The sequence below is a fragment of the Syngnathus typhle genome, linkage group LG4, assembly GCF_033458585.1.
Source record: "Syngnathus typhle isolate RoL2023-S1 ecotype Sweden linkage group LG4, RoL_Styp_1.0, whole genome shotgun sequence".
Lineage (NCBI taxonomy): Eukaryota > Metazoa > Chordata > Actinopteri > Syngnathiformes > Syngnathidae > Syngnathus > Syngnathus typhle.
In genome coordinates, this window is record NC_083741.1 from 22,456,901 (window position 1) to 22,478,197 (window position 21,297).

The 21,297-nt window shown below is 41.9% G+C and overlaps 3 protein-coding genes across 9 annotated transcripts in view; 2 read left to right on the plus strand and 1 right to left on the minus strand.

Moving 5' to 3' along the window:
- The first annotated feature begins 344 nt into the window (after positions 1–344).
- Positions 345–4,320, plus strand: LOC133153115 (protocadherin-20). The gene is made up of 2 exons (XM_061277180.1): positions 345–519; positions 631–4,320. The coding sequence occupies exons 1-2, from the start codon at positions 472–474 to the stop codon at positions 3,247–3,249; spliced, it is 2,667 nt and encodes an 888-aa protein (XP_061133164.1). The 5' UTR covers positions 345–471; the 3' UTR covers positions 3,250–4,320.
- A 5,834-nt stretch (positions 4,321–10,154) lies between these two features.
- tdrd3 (tudor domain containing 3) lies at positions 10,155–17,002 on the minus strand. 4 transcript variants are annotated; one of them, XM_061276317.1, is made up of 13 exons: positions 16,790–17,002; positions 15,931–16,033; positions 15,592–15,657; positions 14,939–15,096; positions 13,536–13,677; positions 13,370–13,441; positions 13,149–13,292; positions 12,866–13,003; positions 12,441–12,612; positions 12,101–12,223; positions 11,164–12,020; positions 10,948–11,073; positions 10,155–10,791 (listed from the first exon to the last, which is right to left on the minus strand). In XM_061276317.1, the coding sequence occupies exons 1-13, from the start codon at positions 16,825–16,827 to the stop codon at positions 10,675–10,677; spliced, it is 2,256 nt and encodes a 751-aa protein (XP_061132301.1). In that variant the 5' UTR covers positions 16,828–17,002; the 3' UTR covers positions 10,155–10,674. The 4 variants fall into 4 exon arrangements, with proteins under 4 accessions (XP_061132301.1, XP_061132303.1, XP_061132302.1 ...); XM_061276319.1 differs by having other exon boundaries at positions 10,155–10,826; XM_061276318.1 differs by having other exon boundaries at positions 10,943–11,073.
- Positions 17,003–17,636: 634 nt separating this feature from the next.
- LOC133152600 (protein diaphanous homolog 3-like) overlaps positions 17,637–21,297 on the plus strand; it is a 47,564-nt gene continuing 43,903 nt past the window's right edge. For 3 of the 4 annotated variants that reach the window (XR_009714160.1, XM_061276314.1, XM_061276316.1), the window contains exons 1-8: positions 17,637–17,783; positions 18,041–18,211; positions 18,987–19,019; positions 19,369–19,548; positions 19,634–19,738; positions 19,992–20,122; positions 20,381–20,455; positions 20,669–20,738. Coding sequence is in view for 3 of the 4 variants with exons in the window: in XM_061276314.1 (XP_061132298.1) it covers positions 18,083–18,211; positions 18,987–19,019; positions 19,369–19,548; positions 19,634–19,738; positions 19,992–20,122; positions 20,381–20,455; positions 20,669–20,738 (723 nt within the window). In the remaining variant the exon portion in view is untranslated. The remainder of the gene's footprint in view (positions 17,784–18,040; positions 18,212–18,986; positions 19,020–19,368; positions 19,549–19,633; positions 19,739–19,991; positions 20,123–20,380; positions 20,456–20,668; positions 20,739–21,297) is intronic. The other variant, XM_061276315.1, reaches the window with a different exon arrangement.

A 21,297-nucleotide genomic window follows, 5' to 3' on the forward strand; every position in this document is an offset into this window, starting at 1 on the left:
TTTCATGAACAAAATGCTTGTGTGAAAGCTAGCTGTCAATTTTTCCTCATCATTTATTTTGCCTTACCTTTGTTTTTTCATTCTAATATAATCCCCCCCCCCCATTTTTTTGCTGATTAGGATTTACCTGTTACAATTCATATGGTAATCGCAGATGCCATGGTTTATGCTGATAAATGAGTACAGGAAAGCCAGGCATGTGATGATTTGTGTTAAAACCATGAGAAAAAGGTAACCGGCAAAGTACAGATGTCTCAGTGGCCGTAAAGGCTCATTGGATGGCATATGGGACTGATTTGCATACGGTGGGAGTGTCCCGAGCCTGCGCTGGGATGAACGGGTGCTTCAAGTCAGACAGCAAGTCGGCTTTGGACAAAGCGGAGACCTGCATGGCTCAAAATGCCTTGCTTGTTTCAAAGGCTACGCCTCCTGCTATAAGTGCAAACAGCTGGAATAGGACATACCTTAAATATGGTCAACAGAAAGCTCCCTGGACTTGGCAAAAGAGGGGGAATATGGGTAAGTGTTAACTTCAGAGTAGAAATTGATAACTAAACAGAACTAAATGATAGAGTTGTGTTTATCTTCAAAACGTGTTCTATATTTTCAAATGCTCGTCTTGTGTTGCAGGGATTTTTCATCCTTTTGCTTTACACCGGCCCTCCTTCTTGCTTTGCAACGTTCAGTCAAGCAAAAGAACTCATCTATAGAATAAAGGAGGGTTTACCCAAGGGGACCTTTGTTGGAGCCATCGGTGTGGACTTACATTTGGATTTTACAGTTGACCCCCCCTATTTATTCAGCGTGGCTCAAAGGAGGGTCAGTGAACAGTATGTGATACTTAATAATCTGACCGGAGAGTTTTTTACATCAGCGACAGAGATCGATAGGGAGGCACTTTGCCCTCATAACCCAAACAAACATGGATGTTTCTTCTCCCTGGATGTATTTGTGCTTCCTCAGCAATATTTTCAGCTCATCAAAGTGAAAGTCATCATTGAGGACATCAACGACAACAGACCAAAGTTCCCCGTGGACGAGATCGTTATATCCATCCCGGAAAACACGGCGGTTAACGCTCGCTACGCAGTGGAGCAGTCCGCGGTTGACCCCGACTTGGGTCTTCACGGAGTGCAGACCTACTGGCTCGTGAATGACTTTGGCGTATTCACGTTGGACGTGGAAGAAAACGAAGGAGGGGAGCTGACACCCTTTGTCATCGTGACCGATTCGCTGGACCGTGAGACGCGAGCCGAATACGTCACGGATATCATCGCGGAAGATGGTGGGACCCCTCCTCTACTTGGTGCGGCCACTTTAAAAATTCTCGTCTTAGACGTGAATGATAACTGTCCCCAATTTATCCAATCGCACCTCAATGTGACCCTGCACGGCAATTCCACCAAAGGAACGCATTTGGCTCGTCCGCATGCTTTTGACCCCGACCTCGGTGCGAATGCTCAGATCAGCTATGCTTATAGCGAGCGTGTGCCAAGAGAGACCAGAAGCTTGTTCCACTTGGACAGAACTACAGGGCTGATCAAACTTGCGGGAAAAATAGACACGGCTACAGCCACGTTTTACAAACTCACGGTTCTGGCCAACGGACCTGGTTGCATTCCTGCCGTTGCCACTGTTGCCGTTCGCTTGGTCAAAGTTCAAACGGGACCACCTGAAGTCATACCAAGATACATCGCACAGGAAAAAGACGGAGTGCTGACGATTAAGGAATCGGAGCCGGTTTATTCTCCGATTGCTTTTTTTACCGTCAAAAATCTACAAGTGGGTCAAAGTGTGGACTGCTATTTGGAGGGTTCGGGTCCTTTTAGGATCGGACCGTATCAGCTGGCCAAAGACGAATACCTGCTCGAAACCACGGAGCCGCTGGACTATGAGACGACGCGGGGGTATGAGCTCATGGTAGTTGCTGAAAATAGTCAAGGGCTGGTCATCAAGACTTTCCTCAAGGTCGAGATTTTGGACGAGAATGACAACGCGCCGGTCTTTCAGCAGTCTTTTGTGGAAATATCGGTCGATGAGAACAATGCACCCAACACTTATCTCACGCAACTCCATGCCACAGACCAGGACAGCGAAGCCCGTGGGGAGGTCACCTTTCTCCTGGGAGGTGACACCCCTGGCATCTTTGTTTTAGATCAGGTGACGGGTATCCTGAGCGTGACCACATCACTGGACCGTGAAGAGAAGGAAACATACCGCTTTATCGTGAGAGCGGTGGACCGGGGAATCCCGAGGAGGGAGTCCATCGCCACCGTGGTGGTGACCGTGCAAGACCGCAATGACAACAGTCCGCGTTTCATCAATAAGGATTTCACTTTTTTCGTGCCTGAGAACTTCCCCGGTTACGGTGAGATCGGGGTGCTGTCGGTGACGGACGCCGACGTCGGGGAAAACGGCTGGGTGGCCCTTTCCATCCTCAACGGGAGTGACATCTTCTTGATAGACACCGGCCGAGGCACGCTAAGGGCCAAGGTCTCGCTTGACCGCGAGCAACAAGGTACATACCAGCTGTGGATCGAAGCCGTCGACGGCGGGCAGCCAGCGCTTTCCTCCGTAACCATGGTGACCGTACTGCTGTTGGACGTCAACGACAACCCACCCATTGTCCTCTTCCCTCAATCCAATCAATCCTACATGTTGGTTCTGCCCAACACTCTGCCAGGAACGTCCATCACGGAGGTGTACGCCGTGGATAACGATACGGGAATGAATGCTGTGATCGCGTATAGTATCATTAAAAGAAAGGGAGCTGAGCCCGGCTCGTTTTCCATCGACCCGGAAACGGGAAATATCACTTTAGAGAGGGAACTCAGCAATCGGGGCCTCCATAGCCTCCTGGTAAAAGTCAGCGATCACGGTCTGCCCGAGCCACTTTACTCCACCGTCATGGTTAACTTATTTGTGAATGAAACCGTCAGCAACGAAAGCTACATCCAGAGTTTGCTGAGCAGAGAAAATGATATCGAAATAGAGGACAAACCTTGGCAGATCGGTCAATTCCAGGAGGTGCCTGAGAGGATGGACACCTTTCCGTGTAAAGCCGTCCTTGTTGCCCTTTCGGTGACATGCGCCGGGCTGTTCTTCTCCCTCGTTACAATGACGGCTTGCATATGCTGTAAAAGATTTCAGAAGCAAAAGAGAAAATCGGAAGTTGAGTTGCCTCTTAAAATGAAGACGGACTCGATGCAGGTCAAGAATGGGAAGTTGAGGCATGTCTCGAACATTTGATGACACACGTGTTTACACCAATGTTTACAAGACGCACTGTGAGAAGCTCTTATTAATCTGTACGTGTGAGCATTTGGAACTCATTCACTGCCATTGACGGCGATTGACGTCAATGATTCATTTTTACTCAGCTGGCAGTGAATGAGTTTAACTTTGGTCAGTACTGGCAAAGCGTTCTTTGCAGACCCTCTCAGGCCACTTTAACACAATGTGACCCAACATATAGCCACAAAAATGATACAAAGATCTTATTTTTCTGGGGTTTGAATTTAATGTATTCTATATTTATAGTAGTGGAGTTTTCAGGTGTGTACAGTTGCACTACATCATGTTTGTAATATTTGACCCATCTGAGTATGATGACGGTACAGTACTGCAAATTACAAAATGACATTTCGATGCAGTTTCTCAGTCTTTCAGATTGTGCGCAGTGATTGCTTGCAATATGATTTTAAATTCTGAATTTTCTATCAAATTAAGGAGAGGAAAAAGAAAATGATGTAATTATGTACATATTGCACTCTTGTTTTGAACTTTGAAGGAACATATTTTATCTTTATGAGGCACATTCTTGGAGACCATCCACATTATTGTCATAGCTATCACACAATTGTTTTGTATGAACGTAAAAAATATTTTTAAATGTCCTTTTTTGGGATGTTTTTTGGACAGACCACGGGGAACAGTTACCTTTTGTATTCCCGCATCCAAATATAAGACTGAGGAAGATTCTGCCCAATATCAAAATGTATGAGGAATTTGATCCATCCATTTCATAGTGAGGACTGACCTAAAAGTTTGTTTGTAAACGTTTCCGCCTCTCTCTTAAGGTTATGTTTAACTTGACAGTTCAACCTGTTTTGGCAGTTTTGGTCAGGTGCCACGATTGGCAAGATATTTTTTTTTTTTGTAATGAAACACAAGTTGTCATATGGCGCCATATGTTGCATCCAATGCATTAAGTTTGTCTGTGTTGTTAGATCATACAAATTACCCTCTTCAAATGTGCAATTCTCAATGTGTCTGTGAAATGTAGAAAAGTAAATATTAAAGTACTTATATTTTAGTATACATCAGTGTTTGGACTCATATTTGTGAAACGCATCATGAAAAATCCAGTTCTGCTGTCATCACCTGCAAAGTTGACAACTTGGGTGTTGCAGTCATGCAAAGAAGGAAAACAAACATGTTTTTTTTTTTTTGCTTTGACTGTTTATCTGTCTGTTTTTACAACATGAATGCAAAGTGGGTAAAAGAAACTCATCGGGGATTCGCACCCTCCCAAGTGAGGAACTCCTCGGTACTACACGTCTTTTTTAATCTGGCTTGGGTTTGGCTGGAACAACAACTGAAAAAAATGCAAACAAACCAGTCCGAGTTGGAAACAGCATTGCAGCAACACAGACACATGTCATGTCGGCACGGAGCACATCGGGAACAGCTCAGTGTAATCCGGCGTAATCACCTCTGGCCACCCTGTACGCTTCCAAAATAGGCTGAGCTATGATATTCATTTGACATAGAAATTCCAAAAAATACACAACAACAAATACAATTTATGACTTTTTTTTTCAGAAATAAAGAATAATGTCCAGTGATACGTTTCATCACGGATAAGGAGTTATCGTGCGAGTATTATTTTGTTTTTGTTTTTTCGCCACCCACAAACACTTTGAATTCAAACAAAGAAAAGATAAGAGAATAATAGAAAAAGAAAAACGAGTATGCCTCTTCAGAACAGGCCTAATATGTTCCCGTTCATGTCCTTAGTATTTCTAGTCTGGAAAATCTACAAGCACATACAACTTGTACAGCTAGTTCCTGTTAAAGGTTTCCAGTTCATTCATTATACAAACAGTTAAATAAATATCCCTACGACACCCCCTCCCCTCCCTCATCTATCTGTCCATCTGCCCATCTGAAATTACATTAAATTCTTAATGGTGCGGACAGACAGTAATTATCGGACTGTATAATCTCGCCCAAGCGTGAGCCCATTTTGAGATTGGCTTGATTGTAATTTGGCTGCCCTGAAATTTAACAAATAAATGAAAAGGGCCCAGGTTTGGTTACACCTGTTCCAGCAAAGTTTTGATCATAAACATGCAAAAAACACAAGCGCATGAAAAGGTTTTATGAGAAAATGATAAACATTGTTATGGTGGCACACAATATTCAAAACAGCTCACAAGCTCCCACAATGGATAATCATTTCCTGAACTTCCCATCTTAATATTTGAAGTTTAACGGGTTTTGCATCCCAGCAACACAAACAGATGCATAACAGATTTATTTTGGCTTTAATTTGTGATTCCCCACCCCCACATTTGTATGTAGGGGAATTCATTCTCTCATTTTCTCCAGTTCCAATGAATCTTGAGTTCTTGATATATACTGATATGGTTTGATTTTTCGTTTCGTTTTGTAAATGTTTATTCGTGTAATTAAATTTATTTCGATTTATTTATTTCAATTTATTTATAGTCAAAACAGCAAAAGAGCATTCCAAACTTTTTGGACAACACAAGTCAAAGTGGTTCTTGCACAATGCAAACAAAAGGCTTTCAATTATCCTGCAATTTACCGTGGATGAAAAGTTTTTGCAACTCGTTTCTCCCTGAAAGACACTCAAAGATCTTTTGCTGCTTCATTCACACACCTAACAATGCCCAATTCGAAAACTGCCCCTTTATATTTTATTATTTTTTTGCTTTTGTTTTGTATAAGTATTTGAATTCCAAAAATGTATTGACTACATGTTTCAAAAAATGTTAACAAGAGCCAAACTGACAAGGAAGTTTAGGAAAGAGACACTGTGGCAAATAAGCCATTAATGCCCTTTTCCATGTGACTGATCTGGGGGGGATCATAAAGAAGATGCCGTTTAAGGGCTGACAGTGTAGCTCAATTGTTGAATCATGCCAACTTTAATATGTGAGATGAACACTTCTTGTTAGTATGAGTCACTCATGCATTTCAGGAATCTCTTCTCTCTGCCAAGAGGAACTAAGTGCACACACCACATTTGGCAAGGAAAACGTAGAACGGATTTTCAGGAATAATTTGGAAACATTTTTGTCAAACAACCCCGACACATCCTGATTGGCAACTAGCCAATGTTTCACTTAATAAAATGTTTTAAAATTGTGTTGAGCCATGTTTGGGTCTGAATCTGAGAAAAATAGAGAATGATACCCTTAAAAAAAAAAAAAATGGTTTTAGATGAATAACTAGTTTTGAAATTAGGGATTAGTAAATACTGTTCAAATAATCTAAAAGGATGAATGGTAATAAACTTTGCTATCGATATCTCTGTTTTTAAAAAGTGAAGACAATTTATCATTTTAGTAATGACACAAAATCAATGCAAAATATGTCTTTGTGGGCCATATAAAATGATGTGTCGGGCCGTATCAGGCCCCCGGGCCTTGAGTTTAACACCTAAGCGGTTCTGGAACAAATACATTCAAATCTCAGCTCACTCAACCTCAAAATTCATTTTAAATCCAAGTTAAGAACATGTTTGACACGTCCAACCTGATCGGCCTCGGACACACCTCAATCGCAGATTGAAATGCGACTTGGTTGGTGTCAGGTTCTGCTGATGGCCATTGCTCATCTGCCACATGGCAGTAGGCGAGTTCATTGAATTGCTCCCCTAATTAAAAATGTCATATAAAAGGATTTGTTTACTAGTCATGACGTCTGGCTGCTATTGTTTGAGCCTCGTACAGTACGTACACATCTCATCAGAGACATCTATTGTGTCTATTGTGTTCAAACACGTCACTTCTAAAACACATGCAATAAAACGCAAATGTTTTACGATATTTGAAATGAATCAACTGCGTCATGAAGCAAATTTTAAGCTTCATTTTCCAATCACTAGTGTAAAAAGCTGTCCCGTCAACCGCATCGTTACCACAAAAACAAAATTAATTAGGTTACGGCGTGTAGACTGTTTATTTACAGCCACACAAATACAAATTTCCTTTCATTTTCAGTTGCTTTCAGAGAACCTTTGACTCTTCACCATATGCTACCTCGTTATAAAAATCACTTAGTAGTAGAGAATTGCCATGACACCCATCCTCTCTGTTTATGGTGGATTTATTTTTTTCCCCTGTTTGCTGAAAGACACTCTCTACTGTTCAAAGGTTAATCCTTCTGTGCTTCATCAGACAAAGGCGATTATAAGTGACACAGTGAACCCTAATTTGGTGTGCAGGGGCTATCTTTGCTTTTCTCTAAGAACTGATATTCATTTTGTTTAAAATCAGTTTTTGGCATTGCAGAAGCTCATTAACATCAAAGTAGCACAGACGATTTGGATCTCCGCTGTATGTTTTTAAGTTCATCCATGAGGTCAGTGGGTCGGCGGAAAAGAGAGCACCAAACAACCTCTGGTGCTCATTTGAGACCCACATGAGAATGTATGTTTTAAATTATTTACAATGTTTGAAGACTTTCCAACCTCAAAGGAGAATAAAAATGTGACCAGTCACTGTGAAAATAAACAGCCATTTCAGGGCTGTGAATATCCAAGAGGCCTTTGAAGGAGATATGAGTTGATACTGAGTCAGAAAAGATCAATGGTGGATTACCAATAGGTGGCAGGAAAAAGTTAATCGATAACACCAATCCGAAACTCCAACAGGATAATCTGACAATAAAACTGAATACTGAAAAAAAGAAAATCTTTTAGGAAGTAACACTTCTAAAGACACGGAATATCTGGTTTCATTTAGTTTGCCACTTCAAAAACATGACAGGAAACGCTATATTCATCACAGATGGCCTCAACTGATTTTTATTTTTTTTTTAAAACACTCATGAACGTGACATCAATATCCAGCTGCTGAGTCATCAACTCACCTTTCCAAACCAAGGCGCTGTTTGAGCATTAGAGATACACGGCAGCAAATGTTGGCGGACTGACCCGTGCAGGCCACGGTCGGATGCGCACCGAGAACATCTATTAGCACTTGACAGGCAGCCGGTACCATATTCATTATGTGTTGAACCTCGCTGTTGTGAAAACACGGATGCTTTAAACCCTGCCAAACTTTGTCCGTATAAGTTATTGTTGCATCAGTCAGTTTAACGGCCATTATGGGGTCATTAAAAGGTAATGTTTTTAGCTCTCGTTTGGGCTGTTAGACCGCTGCTCCTCAACAATGCGAATAAATGAAGTTTATTCACTTGACAATCAATATAAACAAAACCATTGCCATCAAAAATGATTGTCCACCAAAGGGATCAAATGAATTAAATCTCAATATGTGCTCTGCAGCAATTACCGTAATTTTCGGACTATAAGTCGCGTTTTTTTCATAGTTTGGGTGGGGGGGGGCGACTTATACTCAGGAGCGACTTATATGCATATATATGTTTTTTTTCACTTTTTTGGGCATTTTATGGCTGGTGCGACTTATACTCCGGTGCGACTTATAGTCCGAAAATTACGGTACATGTATTTTTAATAGGCTTCTGTTTATGAGAACTACTTTTTCATAATTCCAAATAAGTCCATTAAAAACTTTTGATGTTTGAGTTGACCAAAGATGGACTCATTGCAGCAGGTGGAACTGCTGACACAGGGGTCCCAAAATGGGTAGAAATGATTCCATTCATTTGAACTTGCAGGCCGTGTGTCTCGAAGCAAATTCAAACGAGGTAAGCGACCGTGTCCCAGGTTGGTTTTGGCCAACGTTGCTTTTGTTACAACTTGCACTGTGCGAGACGTTTTGCAATTCAAATTGCATTTGCCAAGAGGTACCAACCGAGGATTCAGACGAAGTTATTTGTTTACATGTAATGCCGCACCGATAGTAGCCGAAAAAGTGGCTGGGCTATATAGTTGGGTTTGCATGAATTTATTTCACACTCATGGATGAACATTAGAAAATGTGATACATTCTAAATGAATCAGAATGCTGTGTTTGGACAAGTTATTATTAGAAAGAACATTTTAGGGTTGACGTCCTCTAATCTTGAAATGTAACCAATGTAAACTTTTGAATCTAAAGTCAAGAAAATGTCTCTCGAATGTTTGGGTTTGATGTAGAAATGTTACGAGAAAGGACACATTTACGGAGATCACATGGTTCAGATATCACGGCCACAAAAGGGACCATGGTGGGGTCAGGTAAAACCAAAGATAATGGTCATTGACGATGAAAAGTGACATGAGAAGCCGGCTGAGAAAAAAGATGTTTTTGTGGTCTCCCTCTCGTGGGGCGCAAAGCATTCCTCTAGCTGTGAAGCTTATCAAGTTGCAGAACTGCTGAGGAAACGGTACTGAATCATTCAAAATGAAATGGATTTAAAAAAAAGATTGGTCTAATTGAAAATCTGTACTTGATGAACATCCGGACAGTGTCACAATGCAGTGACGAGCTTCAATTTCAGTTCCTCTTGGATAACTTTCCATATCACCGCACATTCATTATTCATCGACGTCTATTTGGCGCCTCAGTAGGAAAATAAAGCAAATCTATTGGACCGGTGACACAGTATAGCGCCGTAACCTCGATTGACCCCTTTGCGCATTGTGCGCGGGTCTCCTGCTGCAGGTGCGGCTGTAATTGGAAGCCGGGCGCAGAATATTTCCTGATGTGTACAACTTGTCCCTCACGCGGAGTAAGCGACATTTGTGTGACGCTTGAAGAAGGAAACCTTTTGTCGTGTGCAAAATGATATCTGTGCAGTGCAAGCGGCTCAATTACAGGGGAAGCGATTGTTTTACACGGGTGGGATTTGCTTCAAAGAACAAAACCAATAAGCGCGGCGCTGCTTGCTGAAGTCGCTACAGATGAGCGCTGGGGACCAAACAGCCCCAAAACCCCTTTGCGCTTTCTTTCACGTCATTTTCATTTGTTCAAATTCAGAATGCAACACATGTGCTCGGTAGATTAGGTTTTATTTCAAGACATCCATGCGTTTAACAAAATCGAGTGCTCTGTGGTTTTTTTTTTGCATTGTAAGCCCTTTGAAAAAGCCCGCCGTGTCTGTGAACGGTCAGTTTAGGAGTCACTCGGGATTCACCGAGAGAGCCCAAACACTCGGTTGAGGAGGGAATCATTTGACCAAGGCGATTTCTACATTTCGATTGCATCGAATAAGGAGAGAGTTAAGAGGAAGACATCCATCTGTTACAGTCGTTACATCATTCCAGCAATATTTTTTTATTTTTATTTAACAGCCTGTCAGATGGGCTGTTTAACGTATATTAGAAATAATAATACAAGGTTAGAAAAATATCCGAGTGGATGAATGAGATGTTGAAAATTATTTCCTTAATTCAGTTCATAGTTGACCCATTTTCTAAACAGTTGACATTTACAGAAGAGAAAAAAATAATACTACTGAGGGGAAGACTCTGCAATTGCATGTAAATTCACCTGCCAGGCAAAAATGTTGCCATCAATCCCGCGCCCGGGGTGGTTGGTAATACTGTTGTGTTGGTCTCGTGCGCCTCGGTTGTCCGTCTCCGCCGCGGCGAAATTCTAGGGAACTGTCGTAGTAGCCGTCATCTTCCTCCTGACGTTGGGCAGTTAACAGTTGAGAGTTGTTAGCTGAAATGTGATTTCATTGATTTTTCATGACAATGCGTAGTAGCTTCCGCATCATGGGCTTTTTTTTTTGCCGAGCGATACGATATTGGGAGACGATTTGAAATGTCATTTTTCACCTTACCAAGATGTCGGCGCTGACAGGCTTGAGGTTATGGAGGAGGACCTCTTCGCAGTTTCCATAATCGCTGAACACCACCACAGCTGTCGAGCCTGACGGATGCACAGCGTCGATTCTGGCGTGGTAGAACTTTTTTTCCCCATGTGTCGAGACAAAGAAAAGTGTCAATTAAAGTCTGCGGCAATTTGTGAGCCTCAACTGAATGGAGCAAATTCATACCTTACTGTCTTCCCAGTACAGAGCAAGGCATTGATCTCCGGGTTTCCACGTCCGATCGACATTCCAACTTTTCATCCCTCCTCGAGGACCTTGACCTTTACCGGGCCCAGGCTTTCTTCTAGGCCCGGGGTTATTATGAGGGTTCCGTCTCGGAGGCTGATCCCTGTAAGTAGGACTGGGTGTATTGGTTGGCTTGATTGGCCCAGTCCTTATAGGTAGCGCGTCTCCATTTTGGTAATTCGATGGAGCTCCTGTCAGCAATTGCGAATCCTGCAAGCTTCCTCCCTTTGGTGGCGCGCTATCCTTTTGACGTGCGCCATAGTCCGCTCGGTCAGCTTTGCCCTTCTTCCTCAAGTGGTTTGGGATGGGGTGAGGGATTGCATCATTCGCTGAAGGATTTGACAGTTTAGATAAGGGCGCGTAGTCCTTTGGCCCTCTCCGGGGAAATGGGCCAGCCGGGAACCCGACGTCGTCGTTTCTTGACCGCTGCGGAAACGATCCGACTGATTCCATCTGATGTTGAGTTTCCTTCCTCAAAGACGGCGTCGAGGCGAAATGCTCGTTGTCTATCTCTTTCCTGTCATTCGGTTGTCTGTCTGGTGTTCCCCGCGACGACCTATCGTGACCTTTCCACTGCTGCTGGGCCGATGAAGTTTGCGAGGTTATACAGTTCGAGAGAGGCTCCTGGCCTGGTTTGGGAAAGTCTGCGTCCCTGTGAAAGCGGGGCGGTCTGTCGTTCTTTTTTTGCCGGTAGTCGTTATGTGAGGAGAACTTGGTGTGAGGGGCTTCTTTGGAGTTGAAGTCCGAGCCGTGCCAATTGTTGTTCTCAAGTCTCTGGGGGGGCTGGCTCTTTGACTCTGGAACACACAAAAAGACGCCAATCCATGTGCTATGCAGGAATTCGAGAGCAGGCGGTAAATCACTCGGCTTTACCCACCGTCAATGGAGAAAACGCCCATCTTGGATTCGAGGAAGTCAAATAGCGTACTCGGTCCAGAGGGCCTTCCTCCAGCCTCCTCCTCCTCACCATTTCTGAACCGGCCTCTCCCCCTACCTCTGCCTGAAGACGCCCCACCCCCAAATAACAATTCGTTACAGACAAGTGAGCAATTCAAAGTAATAATACACAGTGTGACAACTTTCATCATAATCTCTGAGACGGGATCTTCAGGACCTTTTCCTAGCTAACTGCAGTATATACGTCCATTTAGGTAGATATTGTCCACCTTTGCTCCCACCGACAAACAAATGAAATCCCACATCTGTCAATTACACACCTCGAGGCTGAGGCTTGTCTGCGCCCGCAGAGTTAGGCCTGCTACTGGAGGATCCGGTGAGAAGACTGTTGAGAGCCACCTCAAGATTGTTGTTGCTATCCATTAAGGCCTGTCTGGCTGCCTCCTTGTTAAAGCCCATATCGATGATGTCTCTTAGCGCACGCTCGTCCACCTGCGCACACGGAAAGACACGCGATATGGTTGGAAGGATGTTCATTCGCGTAGTCAGCCAAAACGAGTAAATATTTTCCTCAGTTTAAGGTTACAAACGGGTCTCAAACTATCAACATTTAAAACACTCAATGTTTTTACGAAAGAATGTAAAGCTGCCTGAACAGAGAATCCGTAGATATCAGGCTGTCTCAGTACTGCAGTTATTTATTTCCTTCTTTAAAGAGGCCTACACAACAATCAAGTCTTCTCACCAGCTCCCGATAGTTTCCATCTTGTCTGTTTTCATGTCGCTCAACCCTGTCTTCCCGCCTATACTTGTCACGACTCCGTGAAGTCGCCGTGGATAAATTGCTTCCTGCGTTTCCTCCTCCGCCAAACACGCGGGGACCCTAACAAGGAAACATAAAAGAACATGAGGAACCAAGCTTGTGTGAGGCAAATAAAGAAAAAGCAATTGTGCTAAGGTGAAATTCAAGCTTAGGTCGACAACAAGCCAAGAAATGCAAGTCAGCGTGCGAGTCGGGTTTGAGCTACCTCTTTGCCTTTGGCCACCTCGGCAATGGCTGCCGTACGCTGCTTTGCAAACTCGTCATTCTCCTCAGCGGTCTTGACTACACTCTGAAGGGTTTTTCTCTTGTCAAGCTCTTCACTGTCCATTTCATCCTTCTTTGCAATCTTCTGCAGAAAGCAATAGTTTTTGTTAGATTGGATTTTTTTTTTTTCTACATCATAATTATCTTAAGAGTTGACCTTACCTGGCCAAATGCCAAAAAAGGAGGCGGCCCACCTTCTGCTCCGATGTTGTTTCTGCTGTGTTTGGCCAGACTCTACACGTGAAGTAGTAAATATATTAAAATGCGTTTCAAAACTATCCCTTATTTCACCAAACACCCAAAAAAAAACACACGAAGCAATCCTTACACGTTGCAGTGCCCATTTCTCCACCATGTGTTCAACCTCTCCACCAAGAATAGAAATGTTTGAGTCATCAAGGAGCAAAAACCCATTTCTAATCAGGACTGTACCCAGGAGCTTAAATTTTGTTCCAGGGGGAGTATTGAGGCTGAAAAGAAAACAAAATCAGACATTAGTGCACAAAAGCAGTTTGCTGAGAAGCTCAAGAAACACTTCAGTTTAATCATGACTGATCCTAGCGCGGTTTCTTTTTTAGCAATAACTGAATTTATTTGTACACAAATCCAGATAATTCTAGATCTAGCGCAAGTCGTTCACACCAAACATCAGCTATCAGCTATTTTTTCACCAGATGCCAACCTTCGCAAAAAGAGGCAGGATTTATGATGAACACTGTCAACTATGGCAACCAACAAAGTGATCTGTGCCTGTCACTGACGACCCAGTTATTACAAAATCCATGATCAGTATTTCAAATCAAAGGCACTGGGGGGTGTTGTCATGTTTCTGAAAAGTTTGACTTGACACGCACGAAAAAAAAAAAGACGTTTTCTTTTTTTTGTTATCCAGACGATAATATAAATTTGTGGGAAAGCACTCGACAGTTGGAAAAGTTTCCAGGATGCTCTGAGATCTTCTCCGTTTCATAAAACATGGCCTGGAATAACACATTTATTTTCCTGCCAAGCAATTCGTTTCCTGTAGATTTACCAGCTACTTTTGCCTTTCTCTGTGCCATGGGGCACGGCCAATGGATTAGATATGCAGGCGACTATAAAATAAGATCCAGATGCTTACTCTTCTATGTGGTAAATGACAAGCCACTGTTCTCATTAGACCTGAGAATGCATCAGCCTCATTCATTTGGGAAACAAACAGAAAACACGGTTCATTGTTTCCCCATAAATTACTTTTGTCAAATTCAACTTATTCATGTGACCACTGTGTCATTTGTATTTATCGACAGAGGGGTCCCAGCAATGCCGTCCGTGTATGTAATAAGCGGATTCGTTCTTCTGTGGTCTCGCTACCCAGAAGGAAGTCAAGGCCTCCGCTCAAGCCCCTCCACCTGTACAGGCTGTCTGGTCACCATGGTAGCAGTCACCAAGGACACCATTGCTTGGCGAGAGAAATAATTCAGGCTGGGAAATGTTACATCAGCAGCTGCCACATGGAAATTGCAGATAAAGGGAAAACTGAATCGTGTGTCTGGCAAGTGACAAGTGTTGACGAGGTGGTGAACTGTGGACAGAATTTCACATTTGCACATGCATATACCGCAGTACAAGGTAGCAAATTGATATGTAGGGTAGATGGGAAAATAATAATGTCACTCAAACGACAATATATAGTTAATAGAGCAGAGTTGAAATGATTTTTAAAAATGTGAGAAGGGGTGACTCAAGCACCTGATTTTGCTAAGTTGTTTAAACTCCACTCCAGCACAGGTGGTATGGCCATCTGTCATTTGCAGGCGCAGCATTCGTAGCCCTTCTTGGGACTCGATGTCTTTTGGTGCGGAGATATTTCTCGACTTCTGCAGCTGGAGAACGCACGGACCCTCCAGCTGGCCATATGAAAAGATAGACATTGGCAAAAAGAAGTGCAGAAAATTCACAGCAGCAGCAAAGAAAGATTTTTTTTTTCTTCTTCTTCTGTAAATACGTCATTCTTGACTTCTTTTATCATGCTGCATTTGGAGAGCTTTAGAATATAATCACAACTGAGTCCATTTTTCATTTCTATTTCCTTGCCGAATGGAAAACAAGCAATCCATGCATAGCGAATCGGTGAGGAAAGAAAGGTGGGAGGAAAACAAAATGTAACCTGTATTATGCAGAGTCATTCATACAAATTGCATGAGCTGCATGACGTGTATGCGTGGGTGGTGTGCGTTACACATAAAATTATGTGTGGATCCACAAGAGCAATTTTGACATTTCCACTTGCTTGACAGCCCGAGTATGAACAAACGTGGACCCATCTCTCATGTTTGAAAGTACGTTGGAGCCATCTAGTGACATTTAGAAGAAATGCAAGCCAGCTCAAATGTTCAACTCACCTTTTCAACCCTTCCACTATTGATGTCTGGTGGCAGAAATTTCCTTCCAATCAATCTGAGATCAGTCTGCAAAAGGAATATTGCTTAACTGAGAGACATCATCAACAAATGATTTACTTCCACTAGAATACGTACTACAAGGATAATAACTGCTTGCTGCAGACATCATTAAGGCTAATTCAGCATATTTGTTGTTACCGTGACAACCAATGCATTTGTTCCATAGCTTCAGTATGTTGAAATGACAATTTAACAACATGTAACTTGGCTTGAAGTCACGTGCAAAGACACACGTGCAGGACCTCTGTAGTTTGTAGAAGGCAATATTTCTAAACTCACATCAAGTGCAATGCTAATGACATCTTTAAGTGTAATGTTCTCAGCAGAGCCTTTCAGTCCAGCAGAGCCTTCCAGTTCAGCAATGCCTTCATCACTGAGGTACCTGTGAAAATAATAAGTTCATCAATTAATATAACGTGCACCGTGTAGTAAAATGCCATACATTGAGGAAAGTGAAATTGTAGCCTTGAAGATTGCCCTTGTTCGTCTCCTCCTACATTTCACAAACATGCATGCAAGATAGTTTGTAAATTGCCTGTGTGTGACACCCTAGCTGAACTGCTTTTCCTAATGCAATACAACACAACTTTATTTACATCGCACATTTCACAACCCCTGCAGCTGTAACAAAGCATTTAACATTAAACTTAAATAATAAAATCCAACATGATAGACAGTTTAACTGATCTGTACTTAAAATAATCAATTGTACAATAAAGGGGAATTTGAACGAAACTGAAACTGTATACATCGTAAACAGGTCGTTACTACTGTTATTATCAGTGTTGATGTTATTATTGTTGTTACTATTATTGTTATTGTTAATAAACGTTGCAGCAGCAGCAGTCGTAGCATTGTTATTATCATTGTAGGACTTGTCGTAAGGACGAAAACCCCGCCACACACACTTCAAGTGGTTAGCCTACTTGTAATTACGTGCTACATAGTTATGGCTGGCTAAAACGTTGTGATCCAGCTTTGACTTTGAAGCCCAAACCCCCAATATTAACACATACTTAACATTGTGTTTTTGTGGATGTGGGGACTTTTGTGGTTCTCCTCTAGCACGAAGTTCAAAACAATCGAACACGTTTTAGTTATCAATTTGCGAAGCAATATTAGCTACCATGCGACTTACCAGCCCTCGTCGGCCAGAGACTCCACCAAAGTGGACATTGTCGCCCAAGTAGACGGTAATATGATGACGTGCGAATATAGTCTAAGACATACAAAAGAAATCAAATTGCGCGATACTCTACTACATATATCCGTAGGTTAATAATAATACCCGCTACGTCGAATAGCTTAAACGTCATCTACGTCACTATTATGAGACAGGACGGCGTGCCAAAGAGTTCAAAACAGTTCCCAGTTTTGCGTTGTCTTTCAAAGGAGTGGAGTACTGGGCTGCCTTTATTTCTCATTTTTGAATATTTCTAATTGAATTTAAACGTAATGCAATTAATAAACCCCAATTTCATTCAATGTGACATATGCAAGACATTTATCAAAGTGAAGTATTTTTTTTCTCTACTCGCTTCGATCGTTAATGTCACAAAAATACCAGGATCTTGCATAACGTGCACCACTTTGTGAAGAAAACAGAAAACACTTTCGACAGAGTGTTTCTCTGTTAAAAATAACGTAACAGCTGTTACATTCGTTTTACATTACACAGTAACACTGTCAGTTGTGCTTGTCCGGACTCATCTTATCCACTAGATGGCAATACATGCACATGTAAAACGGGCAAGAAGGAGACGCACTGTCAAAGAAATTACAAAACAATTCAATTTCTGCTAATAAATGTTCGGATAATGGATGGATGGGAAAATGTCTACTCAGAAAAAAAAAACCAGGCTTTTGAAATGAAGTTACTTGATTGGCAGCAGTGATAACCAATCAATTGCACGTTCAACTGAAAAAAGGAGGAGTTAGTACCCCGATGGTTCCGCCTCCACTTTTCAGTGGACGCGATTGGTCAACTCAAACAGAAGAATTTTTACACCTCTGCGCGGGTCTGTCGAAAAGGCAAATACTGTAGTGAGTTGTCTTACAACAGTTTTCGTACTTGGACGTAATCAGTAGACATAAAGCATATCTACAGAGAGAGACTACAACGTCTTTCCCAGGTTAGTGCAAAACTAACACGTTGACGTGACACTAACAGCGCCCAAATTGGATTAGCGTTGTGTAAAGCTACCAGTAAATGAGGTTGTCGCAAACCTGCCATTGACAGTTATGCAGACAGTTGCTATCTGCAAGACTCCACCGCATCTGAATAATCATCATAATAATGACTTCGACTTTATGCAAAACTGCAACCTCTATTTGGGTCTGTCAAGCCGACTTGCAGCGTTTGACAAGGATATGTTGTAATTCCACACAGGTCGAGGCCGTGACGTCGAGTAGATGCGCATAAATCAACAACATGGACACTTACGGTCAGCGGTTTGAAGCCGCGTCGGGACGAGATGGTAAATCGCACAAGAAGAAGGCTTCTTCCTCTTCCCACCTCAGTACACCATGCAGCGACGAAGGAGACCGCAAACCCAAATTTGTAAGTTTTGCATCACTTCAAAGCACGGGTGTCAAACTCAAGGCCCGGGGGCCAGATACGGCCCGCCACATCATTTGATGGGGCCCCCCGAAGATAAATTGTGCATCAAATGCGTGTGTCATTGCAAATTGTCTTTGCTTTTAATAATATCTTTTTTTTAATATATGACCAGTTTTTACTCATCTGATTTGAAAACGGGTTTGTTTTGTAGGTTTTACTGTATATAATCTGAGATGCTCATACATTTATTTGGGTTGACAGTCATAATGGCCCTCCGAAAGAAGCTATGACTCCAATGCGGCCTGAGAAAAAAAATGAGTTTGGCACCCCTGCATGATAGGAACATTTTCCCAATATGGAGTCATATGCAGAATTTCTCAGAGAACATGTGAAAACTAAAAAGCTCTTATTGGCATCACTGCTTAATATGAACTTAATTTGCATTGCTGTTTATTAGCGTCATTATAGAGAAAAAGAATACTGCAAAATGGTTGATGACTCTGCACATCTTGTATTCACCGAGAGAGATTGTAGGCCTTTAAGGGTTTTGTCTCATCACAACTATTCGACACAAGTTGAATGGATTAGTTTTGCACCAACGGTACCGGGACAGTGTTGTCAACAAAAATGTAATCATTTTTGGGAATAAAAAAGCATGAAAAACCTCCAGCTTTTCAAGACACAAATACTAAGACGACAGAAAAGTCTTGATTACATGCAGGGCAGTGATACTTCATGAAAATTCATATTGTTTTTGTCTGTCCTCTATTCATAGCACCTACAATTTAGAAATCTCACTGATGACATGGTAAGATGTTTAAAAAAAAACAGTCCTTCCATTTTCTTGCCTGCAGACTAACTAGCATGACTAGAACCATATTCTAATTTGAAACTCTGACATGTTTTTATTAGCAGACATCACATTCATTAACAACAAAAAATATTTTCCTTTAATTAAAACTAATTACCAATCTTCCCTTCACGCTTTCTAACCTCATTCGTGATTTTCTCTCAAAATACAAATGGGATTTTTTTCGAATGCAGAATGCACTGTTGACTCTGATAATTATTACTTTTTATCTAAATTAATAGTCATTTTCAATAGCCTCTGCCTTTTTATTTTATTTTGACTCTGTCTTTATTCCCTTTGCTTCTAGCTGGACAGGTTTGCAAGCATTCGGATCCCCGGTAGCAAAAAGGACCGGCCACCCATACCCCATTCTAAATACAGTGCCCCCGATTGGTCTGTATTTTCATCTTCTAACTCCCAGTTTGAGGAACTTTCGTCAAAGATCACTTCAGAAAAAGAAATATTGGCACTGTTTGAAAAGATGATGGTATGGCAAGTAATATCGGTACATCCTGTTGCCAAGGATATTACAACAACAAAAACCTTTTTGTGTTTTGTCCATTTGATTGTAGGAGGACATGAACTTGAACGAAGACAAGAAAACTCCCTTGAGAGACAAAGACTTGAATACAAAGCGAGAAATGGTCATCCAGTATGTTTGTACTGCTTCAAAAACGGTGTGTTTGATATTTCACAAGACGTTCATCCTCATGCTTTGCTGGCCATATGTAGCAAGTCCCGCTTTGACGTACTTGAAGGTGCACTGTTGGCTTCTCAGCTTTAGAGATGTTAATATTAAAGGAACCTCATGGCCGAGGCCTTGAGAACAGCATGTGTAAAACTGCTATGGTGGTGTAGCAGAGAATTGTTGTATTAATATATATTTTTTCCTCACTTGCATGTAAAATATTTTCTTTTTCCTTCCTGCAGGGTAGTTTGAAAAGCAGCTATCAGATCTCTCCTCAAGAATTCCTGGGAGAACTAAAGTCTGGGGTGATGGAAGAACGTCTTTTTGCTTGCCTCGACTCACTGCGTGTCTCACTGACGAGCAATCCCGTCAGGTACGGTGCGGCAAAGATAAAACCTATAAGTCTCCGTTTAAAACTTGAAGGTGACTCAGATAACAGTCTTCATTCTATAATAAATAAATGAATAAATAAATAAATAAACACAAAAATAAATAAATAAATAAATAAAGGCTACATTTGTGCATACTACTGGGAGAAAATGATATTTAAAAAAATATATATGTTAAAAAATTTCATAGCATACTCCCTAATTTGATGAAGTCTCATCACTGTTTTTTTTATTTCCCCCAGTTGGGTGCAGAGTTTTGGACATGAGGGCCTTGGACTGTTACTTGACATTTTGGAGCGATTGCTGGCCAACAAACGGTAAGTTTTAAATTCAAAGGTGACTCGCCTTTTTTAATAAATGTTAGCAAAACAAGTCTTTGCTCAGACATTCTGTGCATCGCTCTCTGAAAATGAATAGGCGTTAAGTCCTTCTTTGTTCCAAACTCGGATACAGGCACCAGGTTCTCTGTGACCCTGTGCAGGGTGAATTGTACACAATATGGATTGATTTTGTTCATTTTCTGACTCTAGGCAGGAGAGGATTGACAAAAAGAACCAACATAAGGTTATCCAATGTCTAAAAGCCTTCATGAACAACAAGGTAAAATACACTAACAGACACTTTTCTCGACGCCGAATGCTGAACAGTACAAACTTGCATTAATAACGCGCTTGCACCAGACATGACACATCATTTGAAGCAAGAGAGAAAAGTTGCGGCAAAGATGTTTACATTTACAAAATTAGACTCTGCCTGAGTGCAATCATTTGAAAACAATGTCAATTTAATTTGTGGCCCAGCAGTATTCCAATTATTTTGTCGAAACCCCCCCCACACACACACACACACGCTATATGCGTGTCAGTAAAGAGGAGCAGCGATGTGTCGGCTTGTTATTTCAGTAAACTAATTAAACATGTTATCTTTGTTTTCCTTTACTGAAAGTGAGATGTGTGTCGATGCGGTCGCCACGTGCATGTTTGGAATCGGAATGAAAAGCATCTGTCATGATGGGATGGTGAAATTGATCATTTGCAGAGTTGTTTGTGCAATGTGGAGGCACAAATTAGGGAGCAGAGTTAACAAGCCAGAGAAGTCAAGTGTGAGGAGCTGAGACGCTGTTTTATCGTCTTCGACCGACACACACGTTCATGTTGAG

What these genes read in the sequence shown, in the direction of transcription:
- LOC133153115 (XM_061277180.1), top strand. Translation starts at nt 472, where the DNA reads ATGGTCAACAGAAAGCTCCCTGGACTTGGCAAAAGAGGGGGAATATGG. An exon ending in GCAAAAGAGGGGGAATATGG is followed by an intron (nt 520 to 630) that starts GTAAGTGTTAAC and finishes CTTGTGTTGCAG; the next exon opens with GGATTTTTCATCCTTTTGCT.
- tdrd3 (XM_061276317.1), bottom strand. Translation starts at nt 16,827, where the DNA reads ATGTCCACTTTGGTGGAGTCTCTGGCCGACGAGGGCTG. An exon ending in AGACAAGCCTCAGCCTCGAG is followed by an intron (nt 12,224 to 12,440) that starts GTGTGTAATTGA and finishes GGGCGTCTTCAG; the next exon opens with GCAGAGGTAGGGGGAGAGGC. An exon ending in TGTACTGGGAAGACAGTAAG is followed by an intron (nt 11,074 to 11,163) that starts GTATGAATTTGC and finishes GGGGAAAAAAAG; the next exon opens with TTCTACCACGCCAGAATCGA.